The 19,674-nt window shown below is 39.4% G+C and overlaps 1 protein-coding gene across 11 annotated transcripts in view; it reads right to left on the bottom strand.

The window, feature by feature from the left end:
* The window catches only part of rapgef2 (Rap guanine nucleotide exchange factor (GEF) 2), a 104,885-nt gene that overhangs the window by 37,663 nt on the left and 47,548 nt on the right, over positions 1–19,674 (bottom strand). For 8 of the 11 annotated variants that reach the window (XM_034882920.1, XM_034882912.1, XM_034882919.1 and 5 more), the window contains 3 exons: positions 16,507–16,582; positions 13,552–13,719; positions 5,227–5,244 (listed from right to left, as the gene is read on the bottom strand). In XM_034882920.1, the coding sequence (XP_034738811.1) occupies positions 5,227–5,244; positions 13,552–13,719; positions 16,507–16,582 (262 nt within the window). The remainder of the gene's footprint in view (positions 1–5,226; positions 5,245–13,551; positions 13,720–16,506; positions 16,583–19,674) is intronic. The other 3 variants (XM_034882921.1, XM_034882917.1, XM_034882915.1) reach the window with 1 other exon arrangement.

Here is a 19,674-nt window from a genome sequence, read left to right as displayed (position 1 = left end):
ACATCACCTCTCCTGCACCTAGCCATGATGTAATGTATCACCACAACAACAAAAAAAGCTCAGGTGCTTTGCTGTGCAGCATGTCATTAAGGTCTCAGACAATCGCCAGGAGGGGGGAAGAGGACCAGAGCATTATTACATCACCGCGGCAACGGGGTTGTGCCTGGGGAATATCAGATCTTTCTGCCCAACCCCCTTCGTTTAAAGCTCTCTAGGAACAAACAAGCCAATCAATCTTTTTTTTTTTCTTTATTACTGACTAATCACAAGCTACATGTAAAGGGAGAGATGTGAGGGAGCATTGATCTTAGAGGGTTGTGACAGTGACGTGAAAACGCCACTTGAGAATAACATTAATGCACTCATGCTCAATAGCAGTGTGTGCTAAATGCATGAGGTGGGGGAGGTGCCTCAACTACCATTTGTAAACAGTCTGTGAACCCGGCACGGGTGCAATTGTTCATTGCATTTGTTAGGTTGGCCACGTGATGGTGTTTTGCTAGCTGATGCGTTGCATTAGAGTCATAAAAACCTCATTACACTGCTGGAGAACACACCCGCTCACCAACGGGAAGAAAAACGTATCATTACATGGCAACATCTGCCATCCACCTACATTAACTCCTCAATTCTAATCTTTGCCATTTATGTTTAGAAATATAGTGTACGTCCCCAGTTCACAGAGCACAGCTGAGATAGAGCCCCAAGGCTTAGTGCCTCACCCACAATTCTGTGTTTTGGGACATAAAAGCCACAGTTCCACTGTATGGTACGGCTTGAATCATACTTTTCATATTGTAATATAATACTTATTTAACAACATAGTACTATTTATTCCAGCACCCTTTGCACTATGCTCTATAATTAAAATAATAACTGTCATAATTATAATTTACTCCTGCATACTTTGCACTATTCATTGGACTATTGTCTCAACCTGTCTACATCGTTTCTGTTTATAGTACGTAGTAACTCTTCATTAACTGCAGACTTGTTTTTCCTCTTTTAAAATAAACATGCAGGGTAATTTTTTAAATAACTGAAAACATTTCTAAAACAGCTGGACACTGTAGTTTTTAGCAAATGTTACCCATACAAGTAAATTGTTTATTTGTTAGGGAATATTTTCAGCAGCTCATTAATACAGGTTTGGTGCACTGGTGAGTATGTACAGGAGCAGGATGGTGGGTGGGAAACTAACTACAGTGGCTAAATTCATCATAATGAAGGAACATGGTGTGGCTAAATTATGTTTTAATGGATTAAAGAAGAACGAGAGACGTAGGCCTCGGATATAAAGACAATACTTGTTAGCAGGATCAATAAATGTTTTTTTGTTTTTGGTCTTTTCATGGAATTTGCCTGACAATGAGAAAAAAGGGTTGCCAGGCTTCTACTTAAAATTTAACATTTTATCACTGACAATTTTCTAACCAAGAAGACCAGGATAACAAGAACGCCAGGGGAAAAAAAACCTGAACTTTGAACATCTGACAGCCTGTAGGTGTAGCAACAACCAGTCAAGATCCAAACACACCAAATGAAATCATAAATCACCAGACAAAAAAATGTCCTACATCTTACTTGACAATGAGTGAGCAGGTAGTTTTTTCAGCATCTTGCTGAAGAAGATGCCGATAGAACACATGATTTCTCATGGACACACATAGGCTATTATAAGATCCAACTCAACATACTCTGATTTATTGATCTGTGTCTATCCTTGTTCAGTGACTGCGTCTGTAAGCCAACAGAAGGCCTCATGTAGAGGAAATACAGCGCTCCTGACTGCCAACGCTGTGCATTAATCCTTGAAGTCAGTCCCATTACGACGGCTCTAAATAGCTTTGTTAGAAGGAGAGAGATGATCTAATAACGAGACTACATTTTCATAGCTGCTACAGCCCAAGGGATTAATTCATTTATCAAGCTGTTGTCACCTACATGCTGCTCGGAAAATAATTTGGCAATAACACAGGCAGAAGGGCACGTTTTAAAGATTACACTTGTAGGTTCACAGGAGCGAAACATCTGTCGCTCCCCTGCTACAGGGTGCCTCAATCAAAAAAAGTGAAGGAAAAGAGAAGCTCTTGGAGAATAAGTGGCAAAGTAAGATTGTTGAGAAGTGAGTAAAAAGCTGATCAGTAACTGCAGGTTTCCGGTTAAGGTTATAGACTAACTGTGGAAGGTTATGAACTGGAAGTCTTTAACTGTGAAGTGATCTTAGTGCATCAGTCAGCTACAGGGAGCAACTTTCACCTTTATGTTTCTTGCTCGATGTTCCAGTTTCTGTCCTTTCCATATCAGAAAGAAAGGGAGAGCTATATTAACATCAGCATACTTCTCAAAATGACAATGCAAGCATGCTAATGTTTAGCAGATGTTATTTTAAATGGGTCACATATTTATTGTAGCAGCTGTCATGGCAATCCATCCAATTGTTGAGATATGTTGGTCTGTACCAATGTGGTAAACTGAAGGACAGATGGAAAAAAAAAGAATCGCCGTTCTAAAAACAGCTCTGAATACATAAAGGCACTTAGCAGAACAAAAATGTTGCTCATATTTCGGATGATAATTGGTCAAATGGAGACAATATGGTGGTATTGTATGATTTGCAATGCTTACTAAAACCACACAGGATGAAATCCATCACGCAAGAGGCAGTTTCCCACAAACAGTAGCCTCAATGAACCAGAAAGCAATGCAGTGCAAAACATTTAGGGCTGGGACTATCACAGAGTCTCTCAAATATCCAATATTCACTTGGCTAGCACGCTTTAAATACATACAACTACGGGGAGGACTGTTGATGTGTAAAAGGAAAAAGTCTAGGGTGGAGATTATGTCAGGATTTAAAACTGCTTTTATAGCGTTATTTGATGGAAGGTGCGTCAAGTCAGAATCAAATGCATCTCTAGGTTAGCAGTAATGGCTCATGTGAAATCTGATGTGTTAATTGATATTATCTTTTACAGATTAACAGTTCATCAGATGCGGCTTTACGTAAGAATAGGGTACATTATGGCCATTATTAACCCGGTTTTACTGACACATAAGTACAACAATATTATGTGAATGTTTAATAGAAGTCTCTTTTTTTATGTATGTAGGCAAGACTACGGTTTCAAACTGAACTAACACCAAATCACTATGATCACAGTCTTTTATCCTGTTCTTGTCTTTCTCAACATTGAGATGCATCCACCAAACTGTGCACCCAACATGAAGCAAGACAGTTCTACAATTTGTATTTTTAGTCTCATACAAAACATATTTCAACCCTTACTTAATCAGACAAGCAGAATCAGGATTATTAATACCTCAAGTATCTCCTGCAGCATAAAGCATTATCTAACACTAGCTCACATTGAGCACATCAAACACTTCGGCTGTGATTGATTTTCATCAAATACAAGTGACACAAACAACAAAAAACAGCATGCTTTGTTATCCTCGCCATGCAGGCTCATTACCATCAAAATAAATGTCACCTGTCAACCCTTTCGAAAATATTCAACTTGAAAAAAGGTCTTTGAATGTCAAAACTGACATGAAAAGCATATCAAATGTCAGTAAGCATGTTCTGTAACACCGGTTGAGAAATGAACCACAGCCAGTTTTAAGTTATCCTCGTTTGCACAAGGCACAATTTCAGCTCTGTTAGCAAGAATGAACACTACCAAAAATATCTGTTCTATTTCCATCAAAGTGTGATATTTGGCTATTAATAACTATAAATACAGATTTCGCTTTTGGTGTCTGTGCTGGGAAAGAGACACTTGGGTGTTAAATTTAACAAAACAAAGAAAGACACACTACTGAAAATGCTTCGTTTATTTACCGTCTTTACTGATTTAAAAATAACTTAAAAGCTCTAGGGCTGAAGTGATTAGTCGATAACCAAAAGACCGGCAAGTGTTTTAATGATTGATTCATCAGTCACTCTTTAAGCAAAAATACCAATTATTCACAGGTTCCAGCATCTGAAATCACAGTAAATTGAATGCTTGGTCTGGCAATTTGAATGTGTCTTTTTTTCTATTTTGCAGCACTGTATGGAGCAAATGATTGTTGGATTATTTTTGACCATTAATGAAAAATGAAATAATTGTTAGATGCAGCCCTAAAAAGCTCCTCTGAAAAACATTTTAAAAAAACACCCAAAGATGAAGGAATGCAGGAGGAAAGAAAGCACAATGGACCGTTTTTCTTTCACCACTACGGTTCCTACATGTCTATTCAACACTGAAGCTTTTGTATCTGCACAGCTGAATCCGAGCAGGTTGTCACTAAGGACAGCTCTAAAAATAGGAGCACTGCTTTTCTGCGGCCGAGAGTGGCAGGTTTGTTCTCACTGCTTTCCCATTTCTCAGCAGGTCTGACTGCTCAACACCTTGAGCTCTGATCTTTTAAACCTCTTTCTCATCATCCATTTCTGCTTGGACACAGCAGGACTCCATGATGAAATACTCAGATATGATATACACTCGTTCCAGATAAATCGAGGCATGGCAATACAAATGGGCACAAAGGGTGAATTCATTCAACAGCTTTGTTATGCTTGAAAAAATGTCTTTCAAAGCCACCATAATCACAACACTTAGCACATTAACAGCACATTCAGTAGATTGCCTCAACAGTGAGGCAAGACCCAACAGAACCACACCCACACAGCAAGAATAATATAATCCACAGAGCCGGAAGACAGTCAATACCATTACCAAGTACATCAGCAGAGAGGCACGGTGTTTGAGATGTGATCCACCTCAATCAGCTAAATTGTTGCCATTATCTCAGTTTACAGGCCCATAAGCTGTACCAGAGTGATGTTTATCATTTCTCTTTCATCACCCGGCGATGTGATGAAGTCCATTCTCAACGAAGCACGCTCATTTTTTGAGATCAAAAACAGGATAATATGTATGAGCAGAAGACAGAGCGTTTTAAAAGAAATTGATGTCGTGGCCGTTGAGGTAATACAAATGGAGTGTGATGCAGGCTTCCCTCTGTGCCTTTATCAGCCTCACTGCCAGCAAATGGAAGGTATTCATTAAGGGAGTCTACCAGAAGCTAAAGATACCACAAATGGGGAACAGACGCAGACAAAAGCACCAGCAGAAACAAACACAGAGGGCTAGAAAACGCAGAAAAGCAGAACACACACACGCACAGACAAACATACAGTAAACACACAACAAACAACATTGTTAATATATACAGTACCTGAGGTTTATTGCATTCCTGGGAGCCAGGTTAAAGGAGAGAGCCATAAAAAGAAGCAGAGGAAATTGCAGTTATCAGACATGCACTTGCCAGTCGAGGATGTGAGAAATTGCAGGTAAAAGCTTCACCAACATGTTAAAATACAGCGTTCTGTTCCAAACTGAGATAAAATGTCTATGTTAGACAAAGACTGAATGTTGCTGCATCCTAAAATTGTGTGAGTCCAAAAACTGCCAATGCCATGTGAGAATACAAACTTGTATTAATGACTTCCAATAGCAGACAATTCAACTCCTGTTAATGTTCAACCAACACCTTGAAACAAGTTTTTTGTACTGATAACAAATACTATATCAACCTACTGGCAGAATCCCATTGTTCTGGGACTGAGCAGATTGATTAATTTTCAAGGTGAAAATTCTATTTTCTTAGTGTTCTCATAGCCAAGGACGGGTAGGAAACACACAGACACGCACATTATTAGTCTGCCTTGCACACACATGCATCCTTTCAGCATGCCTGCAGATTACTGAACAGATCACTTTAACTTCTGAACCTCCTCATTACCACTGTAGGACTTTATTCAACCTCTAAACAGCCAATAGGCCTCTGATTATAAGGTGCTATGTGTGTTGGTTTTCAAAATCCCTCTTTTCCAAATTAATTTACACAATAGTGGAGAAATCTCTGAGCCTCAGTCTCATTCCTCTACCAGACAGAGTTAAAACTTAGCCCGTTTTTACATGAAAACAATCACATGTTGCTCGTTGCTTTGCCAAGTTAAATGATCCTACAAGAGATTCTATTTTTCAAATCAGTCAGCCAGAGACAAGCCAACTTTAAATTTGAAAAAATACCAAGTCTGCACTTTAGCTGCTTATGCAAACCGAGCTTTACGGGCTGGATGAGCTAACACAATACACAATGTAATTAAATCAATAGCTGGATATTTCGGGAAATACACTTATTAGATTTCTTGCAAACAGTCAGATGGAAAGATCAATACCATGTTAAAAAAAAGCAATCACGGAAGGTTTGTGTCATGTGGATGCTCCGACAGAATTGTTGCCATTTCTTAGAATTCCTCATGGGGGAGACAGAAACTACGCACTACAGCTTTAAATCTCATGTTGTCCTCAGGTCAAATTGACCCGTTTTCCTATATCAATGTTCTTTTTAATCACCCAATTGTAACTACCCAAAAAAACATGATTGAAACGGTCTTCGGCAAGTACAAATCTCTACTTTCATTAATGTTGGGGTGTCTTATTCAATTTTATAGCATTTGAAAAACTGATTTTGAAATAGTATTGAGTAAAGGTTGACATATTCCAGTCTGTGATAATTCAACATACATTCCTTTAATTTTAGTCAAAACAATTCCTAATTTCTGCTTTTCTAACTCAAACACTAGGTATAATTTCCTATTAATGAGGTTTATTGACCATAAATTCAAAAAAAAAAGTGTAACTAAAATGAATAGGTTAGTGTTACGTAGTGTTGAAAACATAAAAAAAGTGACAAACATAAAGAAAAATGACAAAAATGTAAGAAGAAGTTAAAAGCCTTGATATAAAGCATTAAGAGAATTGTTGATTTTCAATTTTGACAGGAAGACAACACAAGGGTTAAGAGCTTTCCAACATCCATACTTGTCAGAGAAACTGACAAGAGAATCACGCTTATCTTCAATAACTCCGCTTCCACATATATCTTAAAGCAATTAAAAAGTAGTCAGAAGTTAAGTGAGCAATGTCACTGTCAAGGACAATCCAACAGAGCACACGGGGGCTGATGGGCATGTTGGCTGTTGCAGAGATTAAACCTGTGACCTCTGATTACAGGGGCGTCCTCACTAACCACCAGGCCACCCGGGTGGAGGAAAAGAGTAAAAGGGGTATTGATTGTCTGCGTCCTGCAGCTTGTATAATTATACAACAGCTGTTTGGAGTCTTGGATGCCCTACTGGCCACTGAGTAAACCCAGAGAAGGAATATTACTCATCTGCTCAGGGAGTTTGGGGTATCTGGGGCTAAGGAGGAGTTTAAAAGAAATCAGAAGAGATGAGAAGGAGGACCAACATTTACTTTCAAACTGAGTGACAGCACAAACACAATAAGTGAGTGGCTGAGTGAGAGATAAAGCAGAACATCTGTCTGTGTTGTGTGCGTGTGTGTGTGTGTGTGTGTGTGTGTGTGTGTGTGTGTGTCAGCAGCACAAATGGCTGTTGATAATTCAGTAAAAGATAGCATATTTGAGATAAAGTGCAAAATTAAGAGGGACTGAGAACTGGAGCTTATGAGCTTTTGCGATGGAGAATATGCAAAGATCAAGTGTGTGAGTGTGAGTGTGTGTGTGCGTGTATACACCACCAACAGAGAGAGATTTTGAGAGAGAGAAAGAGAGTGAGCAAGCGAGCGAGCGCGAGATGCTAGAAATTAGTCCAGCACAATATTTGGAAAAAAGTGACATTGCAATATGTTTTCCCACATTGATATATATTGCAATACAAAAAAAGAAAAAGCAATTTTTAAAAGATTACATGAATATCTCTATTTGGAAATAATAAATCATTCTTGACTACTGTGGTGATTTTGTAAAAGAGTGCATCTACATAGAAGATCAAAATGAAAAAAGATATTTTCTAATGGGAACCATTCTTTGTTAAACTTTACTACTTTACAAATACAAAAGCATGTAAGCACTGTAAATAACGTTACTCTTCTGAAGTGATTTTGGAGGAAAATTAGGTAGAAATACGCTGGTTGACTAGCATGACACCATTGTATTCATATAATAATCAATCCAAACCAAAGTGTATGACAATGACTGCATGTTGCTTCTTCTAAATTTCAGGTTGTGGCCGACTAGCGGGGCCAGCTTGTTTGTTTGATAAATTGATCAGACCTGCATGTCACGCACACTAGCAACGAACTGTGTATCCAAGAACAATAAACACAGACTTCTGTAGATTAGAGTTACGTTTCCAGTGTTACGGCTTTGAACCGTAATGTTAGTTGGCACGGACGGACACACTATATTAGCTTTAGCCTGGCTGATAGCAGCTTTCAGCTTGTTTCTTAAGGCTAACTATATTAGCTTTAGCCTGACTAGTAGCAACTTACTGCGGGGGAAAATGGCGGAGACGTTGTGATTATGTTGCATTAATCATGTGAATGTTCGTTTAGTTCGTATTTGCAACGAACATAAAACACTGACCACTGTAGCTTCACTGACTACCTATCAAAACCTATGTGCATCAATGTGTCCTACAGTACCTTTCTGCACACAGAGAGCCTCACTTCCCATAACAATAAATAAACCCCGTCGGAATAACGTCACATACACATGTTGCCCACATGGCTACCTGTATTAAAGGGTAAGGGACGGGCGGTAACAATCAGGTAAATGAAGAACGGTGAAAGTAGGTCCAACCTTCAATCATAAACCCTCTCCTCTTTCACTGCCCTGATTTATCAAGGACCCATTTACAGAAATAAAAATGTATTTTATATTTCTATCCTAATCCTTTTAAATTCCTTGACCTCTGCTTCTAATAATGGCAAACTACAAATGTAAGCTCAATCTGACAGCTGAGTTCATTTTCAGGCATTTTACACATGAGCATCAATTACCTGATCCCTCAAGTGAAACACAGCATTTGTCTCATAACAAGATACATTAAACCCGAAGGAAAAGCATAACTTCCTTCAGACATATGAAGAGAAAACTTCAGTCATGGTTAGAGGTAAAACAAATCAAAGGACTATGCTACAGTCTATCCAACCTTAAATCAAAAGCTTTCAATGTTTAGAGGTAGGTGTGGTCTTTGACAATAAATCTGACCAGTGCAATACAAGTGTTGGCCAAACTGTCATTGTCATTTTACCTTAAAGGTTTTTGCAAAGGTCAGCCTATTCCTCTGAAAAACTAATGCATGCTCAGGCACATAAAAACAGCATTGTTGTAATGCACTAGTGAATGAAAAACAGAAGCTAATGTAGAACAACGTCTGCCATGACTTCTGCATGAACCCATATTAATGGCTGCCAACACTGACATGTCAACAGGGATTCACACAGGTTGAGTTTTGTGCTCATTGACAACTGAGTCAATCACAGCTTTCAATTCAATTCAATTCAATTTTATTTATAGTATCAATTCATAACAAGAGTTATCTCAAGACACTATACAGATAGACCACACTCCAGAATTTACAAGGACCCAACAGTTCTAGTAGTCTCCTCCAGAGCAAGCAACAGTGCGACAGTGGCAAGGAAAAACTTCCTTTTAGGCAGAAACCTCGGTCAGACCCAGGCTCTTGGTAGGCGGTGTCTGACGACCGGTTGGGGTTAGAATGAAGAGTGGCAATAACAAAAAGCTTTGTAGGCGGGATTAAGAATGAGGACTCCTGTGAGTTAATAAATGTGACTTTCAACTATCAATCAACAATGAACGAGCTAACGCTGATACAGGTTGCTTTAAGTAAATTTACAAAAATGCTTTTACATTCATATATTTCTTGTCACTACTGATTTTTCAAGGCAAATTAACAATTTATTAACCAGATAGTGGCTAATAATCACAACAATAACAATAATAATAACATTGATGAAAAACCAAACTTCGATTCCTTCTTAGGCTACTTCCTAGATGCACTCCGGACAGAGCCTTCATATCTTTCCGGTGACTGTCAATCTCAAAGACCACAGCAAAAACAAAAGCACTTTTTAAGCTCCTCTGACTCCAACTCAGCCTTACAAGGGACCTGAGGGTACATGAGACTATTGGCAGCAAATATGACTAAAAACTTATTTATTTGCCATTTCACGTTGTTGAATTGTGAAGCATGTTAATGGATTTCAAGAAAAGTTCAAGACTGATAGACATATTAGAACTTTAACCAGCCAATGAAACAGTTTATGCATCTAACAAAGACTATCCCGTACGTATTCACTCTGTCAAGTGATAACTGTAAAACAGATCCAAATGAAGCCATGCATTGGCATGAATATAAGGCCAGACTCTATTCAAAAACATTCAGGAAATAACTTGAATTATGTGTGAACCCTGAAAGCCAAATAATCCTTATAGCAAGTAGGGGCCGGGAGGTAGCTGTGTGTGTGCCAGCACTCCCGGTGGGAGTTCCACTACTGGGTTACAATTACATTTATATTTTAGGCATTAAGCTGGCAGTCTCCAGAGCAATTTACAATGACTTAGCATCTTCAGCGTGTTGCTCACAGACACACAACTGCTTGCACACACAAACCTTTGACCTTAAAGTTACAGAAGACTAAGATTGAACAATATGATTTTAAGTAACAGCTACAACAATGCGTCTAACATATAAACGCATTAGTAATAACAATCCAATATTACAATATTTACAACACTGACTAGGGGCAATAATGTGTACGCATTATGACTACTTTTAATTTGGACCCATTTTGAAGATATTACTGTACTCTGACCTAGTAACATTCGGATTAGAACAATTTTACTTAGAACAGAATATTTTTTAATTTGTTCTATTTATAGCTTTACTTCAACAAAAATGTCTTCATCCAACTCTATCTATTCTCTTTATACTAAGAAGGGTATTATGGTCTGCCAGCATTGTGACTGTCTGTGACATGAATTAAGATCAAATCCATTATTTGAGATATGGCTTAAATACAACGAGCGCAAACATTTGGTTTATTATTCAATCAGCAGAAATGAATCAACAACTTTGATAACTGATTAACAATTGATGTCACTTATCAAGCAAAAATGTCTAACAATCACTGGTTCCAGCTTTTAGCATGTGTAATCTTTCTGTTTTTTAGAATTGTACATTACATATCTTTGGACGGGACAAGACATGAGAAACATCAACTTGGGTTCTGCAGAGTTGTGATGAGCATTTTAGTATTTTATGTCATTCATAGACTTAACAATAAAAAAAAAAAAACGAAGCAATCAACAATGAAAATAATCATCTGAGCCCAAAATGAAACAGATTTGTCTAGAGTATTTCTCACGTACGAGGAGCTTTAAACCCTTCAGATCAGTGGCTCCTCTGATGTTTTCGTACCTCTCATCACATCTGCCTTCATAGGAGTGACTAAGCTGAATAAAAACCTTGCCTGCTGGAGAGATTTTCTTTCTTCAATCCCAATTTTCTCCTTGGTGCATTTTTCACCTCCTAAATACGCCTCGGGGTAGGAGGAAGGAAAATGTGAGTGGTGCCTGGCATTCTAACTGCTGGAGATTAGCTTGCTATGTCATCTTAGCATCCGCCCAGATTCAGCTTCTCTGTCGTTCTGCTCCCCTCCACCCCTCTGTCAGCAGCAGCAGCAGCAGCAGCAGCAGCGTACTGCACTCTTGTGAAGTTAGCTCCCTTCCCTACTGTACTTCTAAGTGCACTCGAGCATAGTCCGTTTGGGACTGCTGGTTGCCATGGCACCCGCTCCATCCTTCCCACAGGAACGGTGCTACAGCGAGGAGAGTAGAGGGTGTGACAAGAGATGTCGGGCCATGCGAAAGTTCAGTGCAGTCTTTTGAAATAAAAAACACAGCTAGTCTAAATATAGAAAACAGGGTGGGGCTGGAGGGAGGCAGGAAGAAGATGACTTCTGCAGCATTTTCCCTTTTTAAGTGTGATTGTTTTACGTTTCAAAAAGAACTGGTTACACTGACAGAGCCCCCGTGGGAACGTCAGGAATGAGGGGTATGCAGTGAAATTGTACAGAACAGGAAATACTGTGTGTAACAACTGCATGCTGGGTATTTGCATCATTAGTGTGAAAACGCTGCGTTTCCTATTCCCAGGGAAAGAAAGCACAAAGGGGAAAAGGCCTGGTGCAACGCAACGGGGAAACTAACTCTCTCTCTGCTGGAGTCGAATCCCTTCACATGGTTAAAGTCAATACTCTTCCACACAAGTATGCACACTGTGATTGGCTGAGGCTTCACCCAGTCAGAGCACCAAACCCCATTTCTTCTTTCCTTTTGTCATCCATCTATTTTTCAACTAAATATAAAGCAAGTTTGCTGACTGTCCAGCCACTAACATGCCAAAACAGGATATAATTAGTAGAAGTATTGTCTAAGAACTGTTTACATAAAGCATACACTTGATAGTTTAATTTTTAATTTAATTTAACAGATTTAAGACTCATGAAAGAAGGCCCCGTCTGACACAATGTTTTCTTTTTCTCAACCTCTCTTCTTCCTCCTCCATTAACCTCTCTTTACATAGCTCTGATGTAAAAGAAAAACTTTAATCACTATAGACTGTTTGGTTCCTTGTCTTGTGTCTGTCTGTCTGTCTGTGTGTGTTTGTGTGTGTGTCTGTTTCTGCATGTGTTGTTTTTCACAAGACAGAAGCAAATATTGGAGAAAATGGACGGAATTTTTTGTAGCAGAGTTTTTATTTTTATTATTTCCAAACAGCCAAATGGTCTTGTGACCCTTTTCATACATCTTGGAACCCTTGTATGGGTCCCAATTCCCCGGTTGGGAACAGCTGCTTATAAAACACAACTTTCTAACTAAACTACTTCCTTTTCTTGTGATTTAATGATCATCAAACAGCAACATGCATTTGAAGAATTCTCTAGGGAAAACTTTACCTGTAACTCCAATAAATTGTTACATATATAACATAATAATACAACATGAATGTTATATTATGTTATATAACCATATGCACACCTTGAATTTGCAGAGAACCCTTCAGACAAGTGATAAAACAAAGCACTGGCGAGGAGTGTGTTAGGGTGCAAACGCTGAATAGAAAAGTGCTAAAAACCTCAAAAGATTGCACATCAGAAAGCTTTTCTGACAACCATGAGAAGCACAAACAAACAGATTTCCAAAGACGCACGTATAGCCAGAGAAACTACAGTATTAGGAAGGCTCAACAAACTACATACATGTATTACAGAGAGGGTTGATCACACTATAGCCAGCAGAAGCTAAAAACATAACACATAAGTGTAGCAATGGTTATCTAGCAAGGATGGGTAAAAGAACAATTAAACAGTATAGGGAGGACAGCTCAGTGCAAAGATTAGGAAAGCAGGCTAGAAAAGGCACCTTTAGTAGACACGGGTACCCTTCCCCAAACGGAACAAACTACAACCGAGCTATGGCACTGAGAAAAAAAAAACAAAGCCATGAAACGGGGAAGAAACATGTTCAGCTACGATCTAAAGCATAAGTGCACAACAGGTTCTGAAGAAGAAGCACAACACACAAACAAGAGCAATGCTGGGCGCACAGCGATCCACCGCAGCGGGGGTAAACACAAAACTGTAGCACAGGGCTGCAACTCACCGTGTGGTATCCCCGGGCTATGGGAGGCTTTCCGGTGGGGTACGGATCCACGGTGTCGATGATTGTCTGCCTCTCCCCTTTCTGGTTGATCTTCCGAAAGCGTCGACGAGACTGTCTGTGCGAGGCTTGCCGCTGAAAGTACTCCTCATTTTCATCCATATAGTCCACCTGGAAAGGATAGCGAAGGAGGGAGACGGAGTGAGGGGGGGAGTGGTTCTTTATTTTAATTCACGCCTCCAACACACACACACACACACACACACACACACACACACAAACCAACCTCCTATACTCAATTTACAATTCCTCCCACCTCAACCTCTTCCCTGCCTCCCGCCCCTCTCATTGGGTAAAAATAGAAGTGTGTGTGGGCTGCACACCTACGTCAAAGGGTGCTCACAACACAAAAAGAGAGACAGCGGGAGAAAGAGTGAGTTATCTGAAGTGAGGGAGGGAGTGAGATGGGGAGATTGATTGACAAGACAGTGATAAACAGAGATGGAGTCTAATAGAGTAAAAGACGAGGTGAGGAAATAGACACACTCTCAACTCTCTTTGTCTCGGTTAGACCTGTTAGCCACACTTAAAAGGCCTGTTCAAAACAAGATCAAATCTATGTTTCCATTTTTTTATGATTTGAAGGCAGGAAAAAAAGGAACATTTTCCAAGTGGAAACTGGCACAGAATGCCACTTCGACATAGCAGGCAGTGAAGCTATATTCTTCCGTTTTCTGAAGTATTATTGGTTAAATAGGACCACTCTGTTGCCTGGTCATGCAGCTGGAATGACATATTTAAGTTTCCTTTTTCTTCATCTTGGACCCATTCCTCCTCTTACTCGCTACTTTCACTGCGGCTTCACATTTTGAAACGCGGAGCCTTTGGGATTACACCACAAAAATCTCTCTGCCGTACCAACTGCTGCCATGACAACGGCAGGGGAGCCTTGTGTGATCAAGAGCATAAGTGTGATTGTGTGTCTAATTGCAAACCTCAGAGCAATGTGTGCATGCATGTGTGTACAGTACGGACATGTCAGCGGCTTATTATTTCTTTAGTGTTGGTCGCTTTGCTCACATCTGTAACTGCATGTGTGCATCATTCAGTGTGTAACTCAAACTTGTAGCGGGGGGTTTTATGTATACGTATCTATATTACAGTGGTACAAAACCCTCCTCAGTAATTACAGGGCGGGTTGGCACCTATTATAGAAAAAGGGGTAAGGCCAGAAAGTGTCTGCAGCGAGCAGAGTAGAGGGTGTTATTAATGAGGGGTTTGTGAGTAGCTGATACAGTCTCAGTTAACAAAAGCCCCTCGATGCCCACTTATGGAGACGCAGCCATTACAGGATGTAATGTGCTGTGGCTGCAGCACTGCCAAATAGTTGCTATTATATACCGTTAAGTCTTGGGTTATTTTTCATGTCTTACTTTTTTTTTTTTAAAGATAGCAAAGTGGGAATTTGTGTGTGTGTGTAGGTGCGTACATAAATGGTCAGTCAACTATCAAATGGTGCCATGTACTGCCTTTATTTGCCACAGTGTGCAGTTTTGCTTGCTTAAGTAGTCAAAGCATTTAAACGGCTTTGTTCAGTACCGCAACACACTGTTGCCTGCAGCAAGCCAACAAATTATTAATCATGTTAATTGTGTTCTGTGTTCCTCTTTCAAGACAAATCTGTTGGAGGATGGATATGTGAAAGTTTTAAATGATAGGACGCGTGCACTTACAACCATGAAAATAGATAATACAACACCACATCTTTCCTCTTATCTTATACTACATATCATTCATCTCAATTATTCTGTTAATAAAAAGTGTGGATAAGAATGAATTTAAATGGTTTTAAGGTTAGATGGGACAAGTATTTATCTCTAAAGTTATAACGATTAGGTGATTAATTTTTCAAGGAAAAATGAAAAACATTCTTTAGTTCCAGCTTCCAGCAAGTGTGGGAACAGGGTATGCCATTTTTCTCTGTTTAATGTGATATCAAACGGAATATTTTGAAGTTTTGGACTTATGGTCAAACAAAAGAGGCTTTCGTCAATTCTGATGGATATTTTCATGATTTTGATGACATTTTATAGCAATTTTCAATGCACTATAAACGACAGCTGAACTGCATCTGTTCTGATGTGCAGGCCTCTGAGGGCTTCTGGTCAACAAATGATTGAGAAGGGAATGATTGGGTCTTAATAACTTCGGTTATACTTTACTTGAAGGTAGCTACATAAGAGTGACATGACACGGTCATGAGCGTGTCATAAACATAAACAAGTCATAAACGTTTATGACATGATGCTTCATGACAAGTTATGTTAGGGCTCATGTGTCATGATTGTGTCATGACAGGGTCACGTGTTCATGACAGGGTCACGTGTTCCTGACGGTGTCAGGTGTTCATGACAGGGTCACACCACTCTCATATAGATACCTTCAAGTAAAGTGTTACCACAACTTCTTCTGTGAACAAACATTTAATTTGCCATAAAACTGTATCAGGGCTTTTAAAAGCTGTGGACAGGAGAAACGCCACACAATCTCACATACTGGACTCTATTAAAGACAGCTGTGATAACATGTCAATAGGAGGCACTTTTACAGATTAGGACAAATCATTTCATGACCCAATCTCATGATATTATTCCCAAATTACAGCTATACTCTGCCATAGGTAATGTAAGTTTTCTCAGTCTTAAAGGTGCACTGCCTTAGTTTATTTAGTAATCAAAATAAACAACACAATTTTGTAAGACAGAGAAGAACTAGAGTTTGACATTGTTATTAGTAAGTGAAGGCCACTATAATTTACAAAATACCAAAATAGGTTTTGGGTTATAAGTGATAGAAAATTGTCATTTGGGTAGGAAAAGCTTTGTCTAAAATATAAATAACCATTCTATTTCATGTGTTTGACACTTGTGGACTAAAAGTCTGAAAAACAGGACTCACCACAATCATCTCTGAGGGTTCCAGGACGATGCACTCACATCCACGTCGCAAGCTGCCTGCTGATCGCTTCCCAAAACTGGATTGGAAAAAGGAAATGAATTAAATTATGAGAAAAATAATCTAATACAAACATCTACATCTAGTCTATTGTGAATTTTAAATCTGTAAATGGTACATTTCTTTTGAGTTTCGACTCACACACCGACAGCCAGGAAGCACAGACAGATGACTTAAATGTCTGAGTCTTTAGGTTAGTCTCTGCCCAACAATTTAAATATGCAATATGGAATTTCTGTATACAATGTTGAACAGAGCAGCATTGAATAGACAGTTCCTCCTTTCAGCTGTGAACACTCCCACCTGGAGGGAACACCCGCCTCTGGAAAAGTCCACTTTCATGACGCCACAATTTGTACAGTATGCCTCACTCCTAATGAGGGGAGAGCCGGGGAATATTAAAAGCAGCAGAGACCAAAATGTCTCAAAGAAGGGCAGCAGCCATGGAAATTCTGAGCATGAGGAGATCCAACTTGTGGGTTTGGTGAAGAATCAAGCCTTTGTCCAGCAACCGACCTCAATGCAGAGCCACAAAGACTTCCTTGTTTGTTATTTTTAACATCTGCATCTTTTGATTCAGAATGTGACCCACATCTCGGTTTGGTGATTGCTTGGTAAGATAAACTCGAGTCTCTAAAGGACCGCTGTGAAGTTTTGTGCCTGCCTCGTGTTGTGCAGTGTTGTTTTGCATTATTTACATTCACTAGCCGAGATTAGACCAGCACGTTCATCTTTAAATCTAATCTGGTCAGAGGCCTGGAAGCTGACAACATTTATTTATTCATGTTTTGGAGCTGAAATGACTAACCTACAACATGCATACAATTGAACAAACTACTACAACAATTAATCTCATTAATTTCATCAATGAATTTTATGAAGTTTAGCTGGTTCCCGCTTCTCAAACAAAGATTTGCCACTTGTCTTTGTCAAACATGATAGTGAATGAATGAAATATTCTTTGGACTGTTGGTGAAACAACATTTATCACTAGTTCTTGACATTTAAAAGACTAAACTATAAAGCCAGAAAAAAGACGTAATAAACATTTATCACCAATATGTGATGTCTAATTGCATTCTTTATCTTTATAATTATTAACCAGCGGTTCTTTCTCAAGTTATCAACTGGGTGTGTTGAGGCCTTTATTTTTACTTCACTATGTAACTGACAGAAATAAATCACTGCAGGAGTAGTAAGTTCTCCTCAGTGCTCACAGTGAAGCGATCAGGGAGTTCAGGTGTGTAGTTACCTGCGTCAAAGCTTTCATCAATCACACCGACAGGTGCAGACCTCAGGCACAGCATGGTCTAAACGCTTTGGAGCCCCGGGTTTGTGGCTACATGTATCGGGTGCAGCTTGGTCAGGCTGGAAAATAAATACAGCTAACTGCAAACCTGGCGACCCTACTGCCACTTCGGCAAAGAGCAAATCATGATTTTGTGTTGTGCCTTTATTTTCTAAAAGTCCGTTTAGCTGGCTTTGCTTTTCTCTTTATGCCTCCTTTCACAGACAAGCCTTTGTTGGGTTTTGTGTTTTTTTTTCCTCTTTTGTCAGCGGTTGTGTTGCTTTTCAGCCAGGGCTGCAATTTTACTTGACTAATTTGTCAACTTTCTGATGCCTCTTGAATAGCAATCACCAGTCAAATAAGTCCACATGATTTCAGTCAACTTCTGCTGAGAAGCATAAACTGAAATCAAAGACAACGCGAGTGACTGAATCGGACCACAGAAAGCTCAGTGAGGGTTTAATGCTGATGGTTGCCGTTTACTTTTCCCGAGCTTCAGTTTAATGCGTTTTAACTCTGCTTGTATCCCCGACATACACAAGCCTGAATTCAACTACAGGCTAAAATAGAACTATACTATGGGGAGCTTGCTCAGTATTTTCTCTCACAAGAAGACAAATTCTTTTGCAACTTATTTCCAAAGATGATTTGTCAGCTGGGCAACAGCTTCAGAGAATTCAGTGCTTTTGATCTGGTTTTACAGCCATTTGGAGTCGGTACCAGCTCTGAGAATGTTGAGCCTACCTCGGCTCACCTTTGGAAAAGTGAATAGTGATTCTGCATCGCAAAATATATTAGGCCACTAAATGCAAACCCCAAAGTGACATGCTCAATCATGTTCCTCCATTGCATTCCTGACATAAGTAATCCAATCCTCCATTTTGCAGGACGCAAATGCCACTGGCAATGTGAGCTATTAAAGAAGGGATTATGGAAGTGGAGAGTAAGGGGGTGGGAGGGTTTTTCTAACAAACGTGTCTTGTTTGGAGATTAAACCCTCCACTGCTCTACGACTAGTCCTGAGCAAATATAAAGTGTGAGATCTGCTGTGTGGGTAAATGCTTATCAGACAACAAATAGGTCTAAAACGAAAATATGATGCTCCCAGTGGATCCTTGGTTGTTTTGGGGTGTTGGCATCTTCACAGCAATCAACACCGTAACGCTGCAAAGTTTGGCCCATGCAAACACAGTATGTAATTTTTCATTAGCTCTACTAAGGCTGCCAAAGTGTGTGCAGAATCTACTTGCCATTAATAATTTAGCACTGAGACGTTCAGGTCCACAACATGATGTAAGGTTTGTGCTGTCTTTCCTGAGAACTACAGCGTGTATTGGCTAACAAACTTGCAAAACCAGATAAGAAAAAGATAAGAAATGTGCCAGGCGGTTGAACCTGTTTGAAACTCATTTATAACAGAGCACGGCACGAGCAGAGATTCTTTCTATCACACTCTGCACACCAAAATACTGTTGTACATATACTGTATGAGCTGCAATCAAACTATTTTATATACCAATGTTAAAAAATCTTTATCTTTAATCCACTTCACTCCATTTTACCTTCAAGGGGATTTATCCTGTAGAAGTTATTAAAAATACATGTGGTACATTAACAGATAAAGGCACAGCACATAAAGAAAACCCTCCAAAAACGACGCATCAAAAAAGAAACAAGCCAGAAATTTTACATCAACATAAGAGATTAGTTTTTGTACAGCAGCTTAATGCCCCATTTATGTCATACCAGAGTTTCCCTAATTACCAGTTTCTGACTTCTAAACAGCATTTAAGTGAACATCAAAGTATTAATTATGACTCAGA

This window comes from Etheostoma cragini, chromosome 10, assembly GCF_013103735.1.
Source record: "Etheostoma cragini isolate CJK2018 chromosome 10, CSU_Ecrag_1.0, whole genome shotgun sequence".
NCBI lineage: Eukaryota > Metazoa > Chordata > Actinopteri > Perciformes > Percidae > Etheostoma > Etheostoma cragini.
Note: the sequence above shows the minus strand (reverse complement) of the source record. Positions and strands in the feature narration are given on the sequence as shown.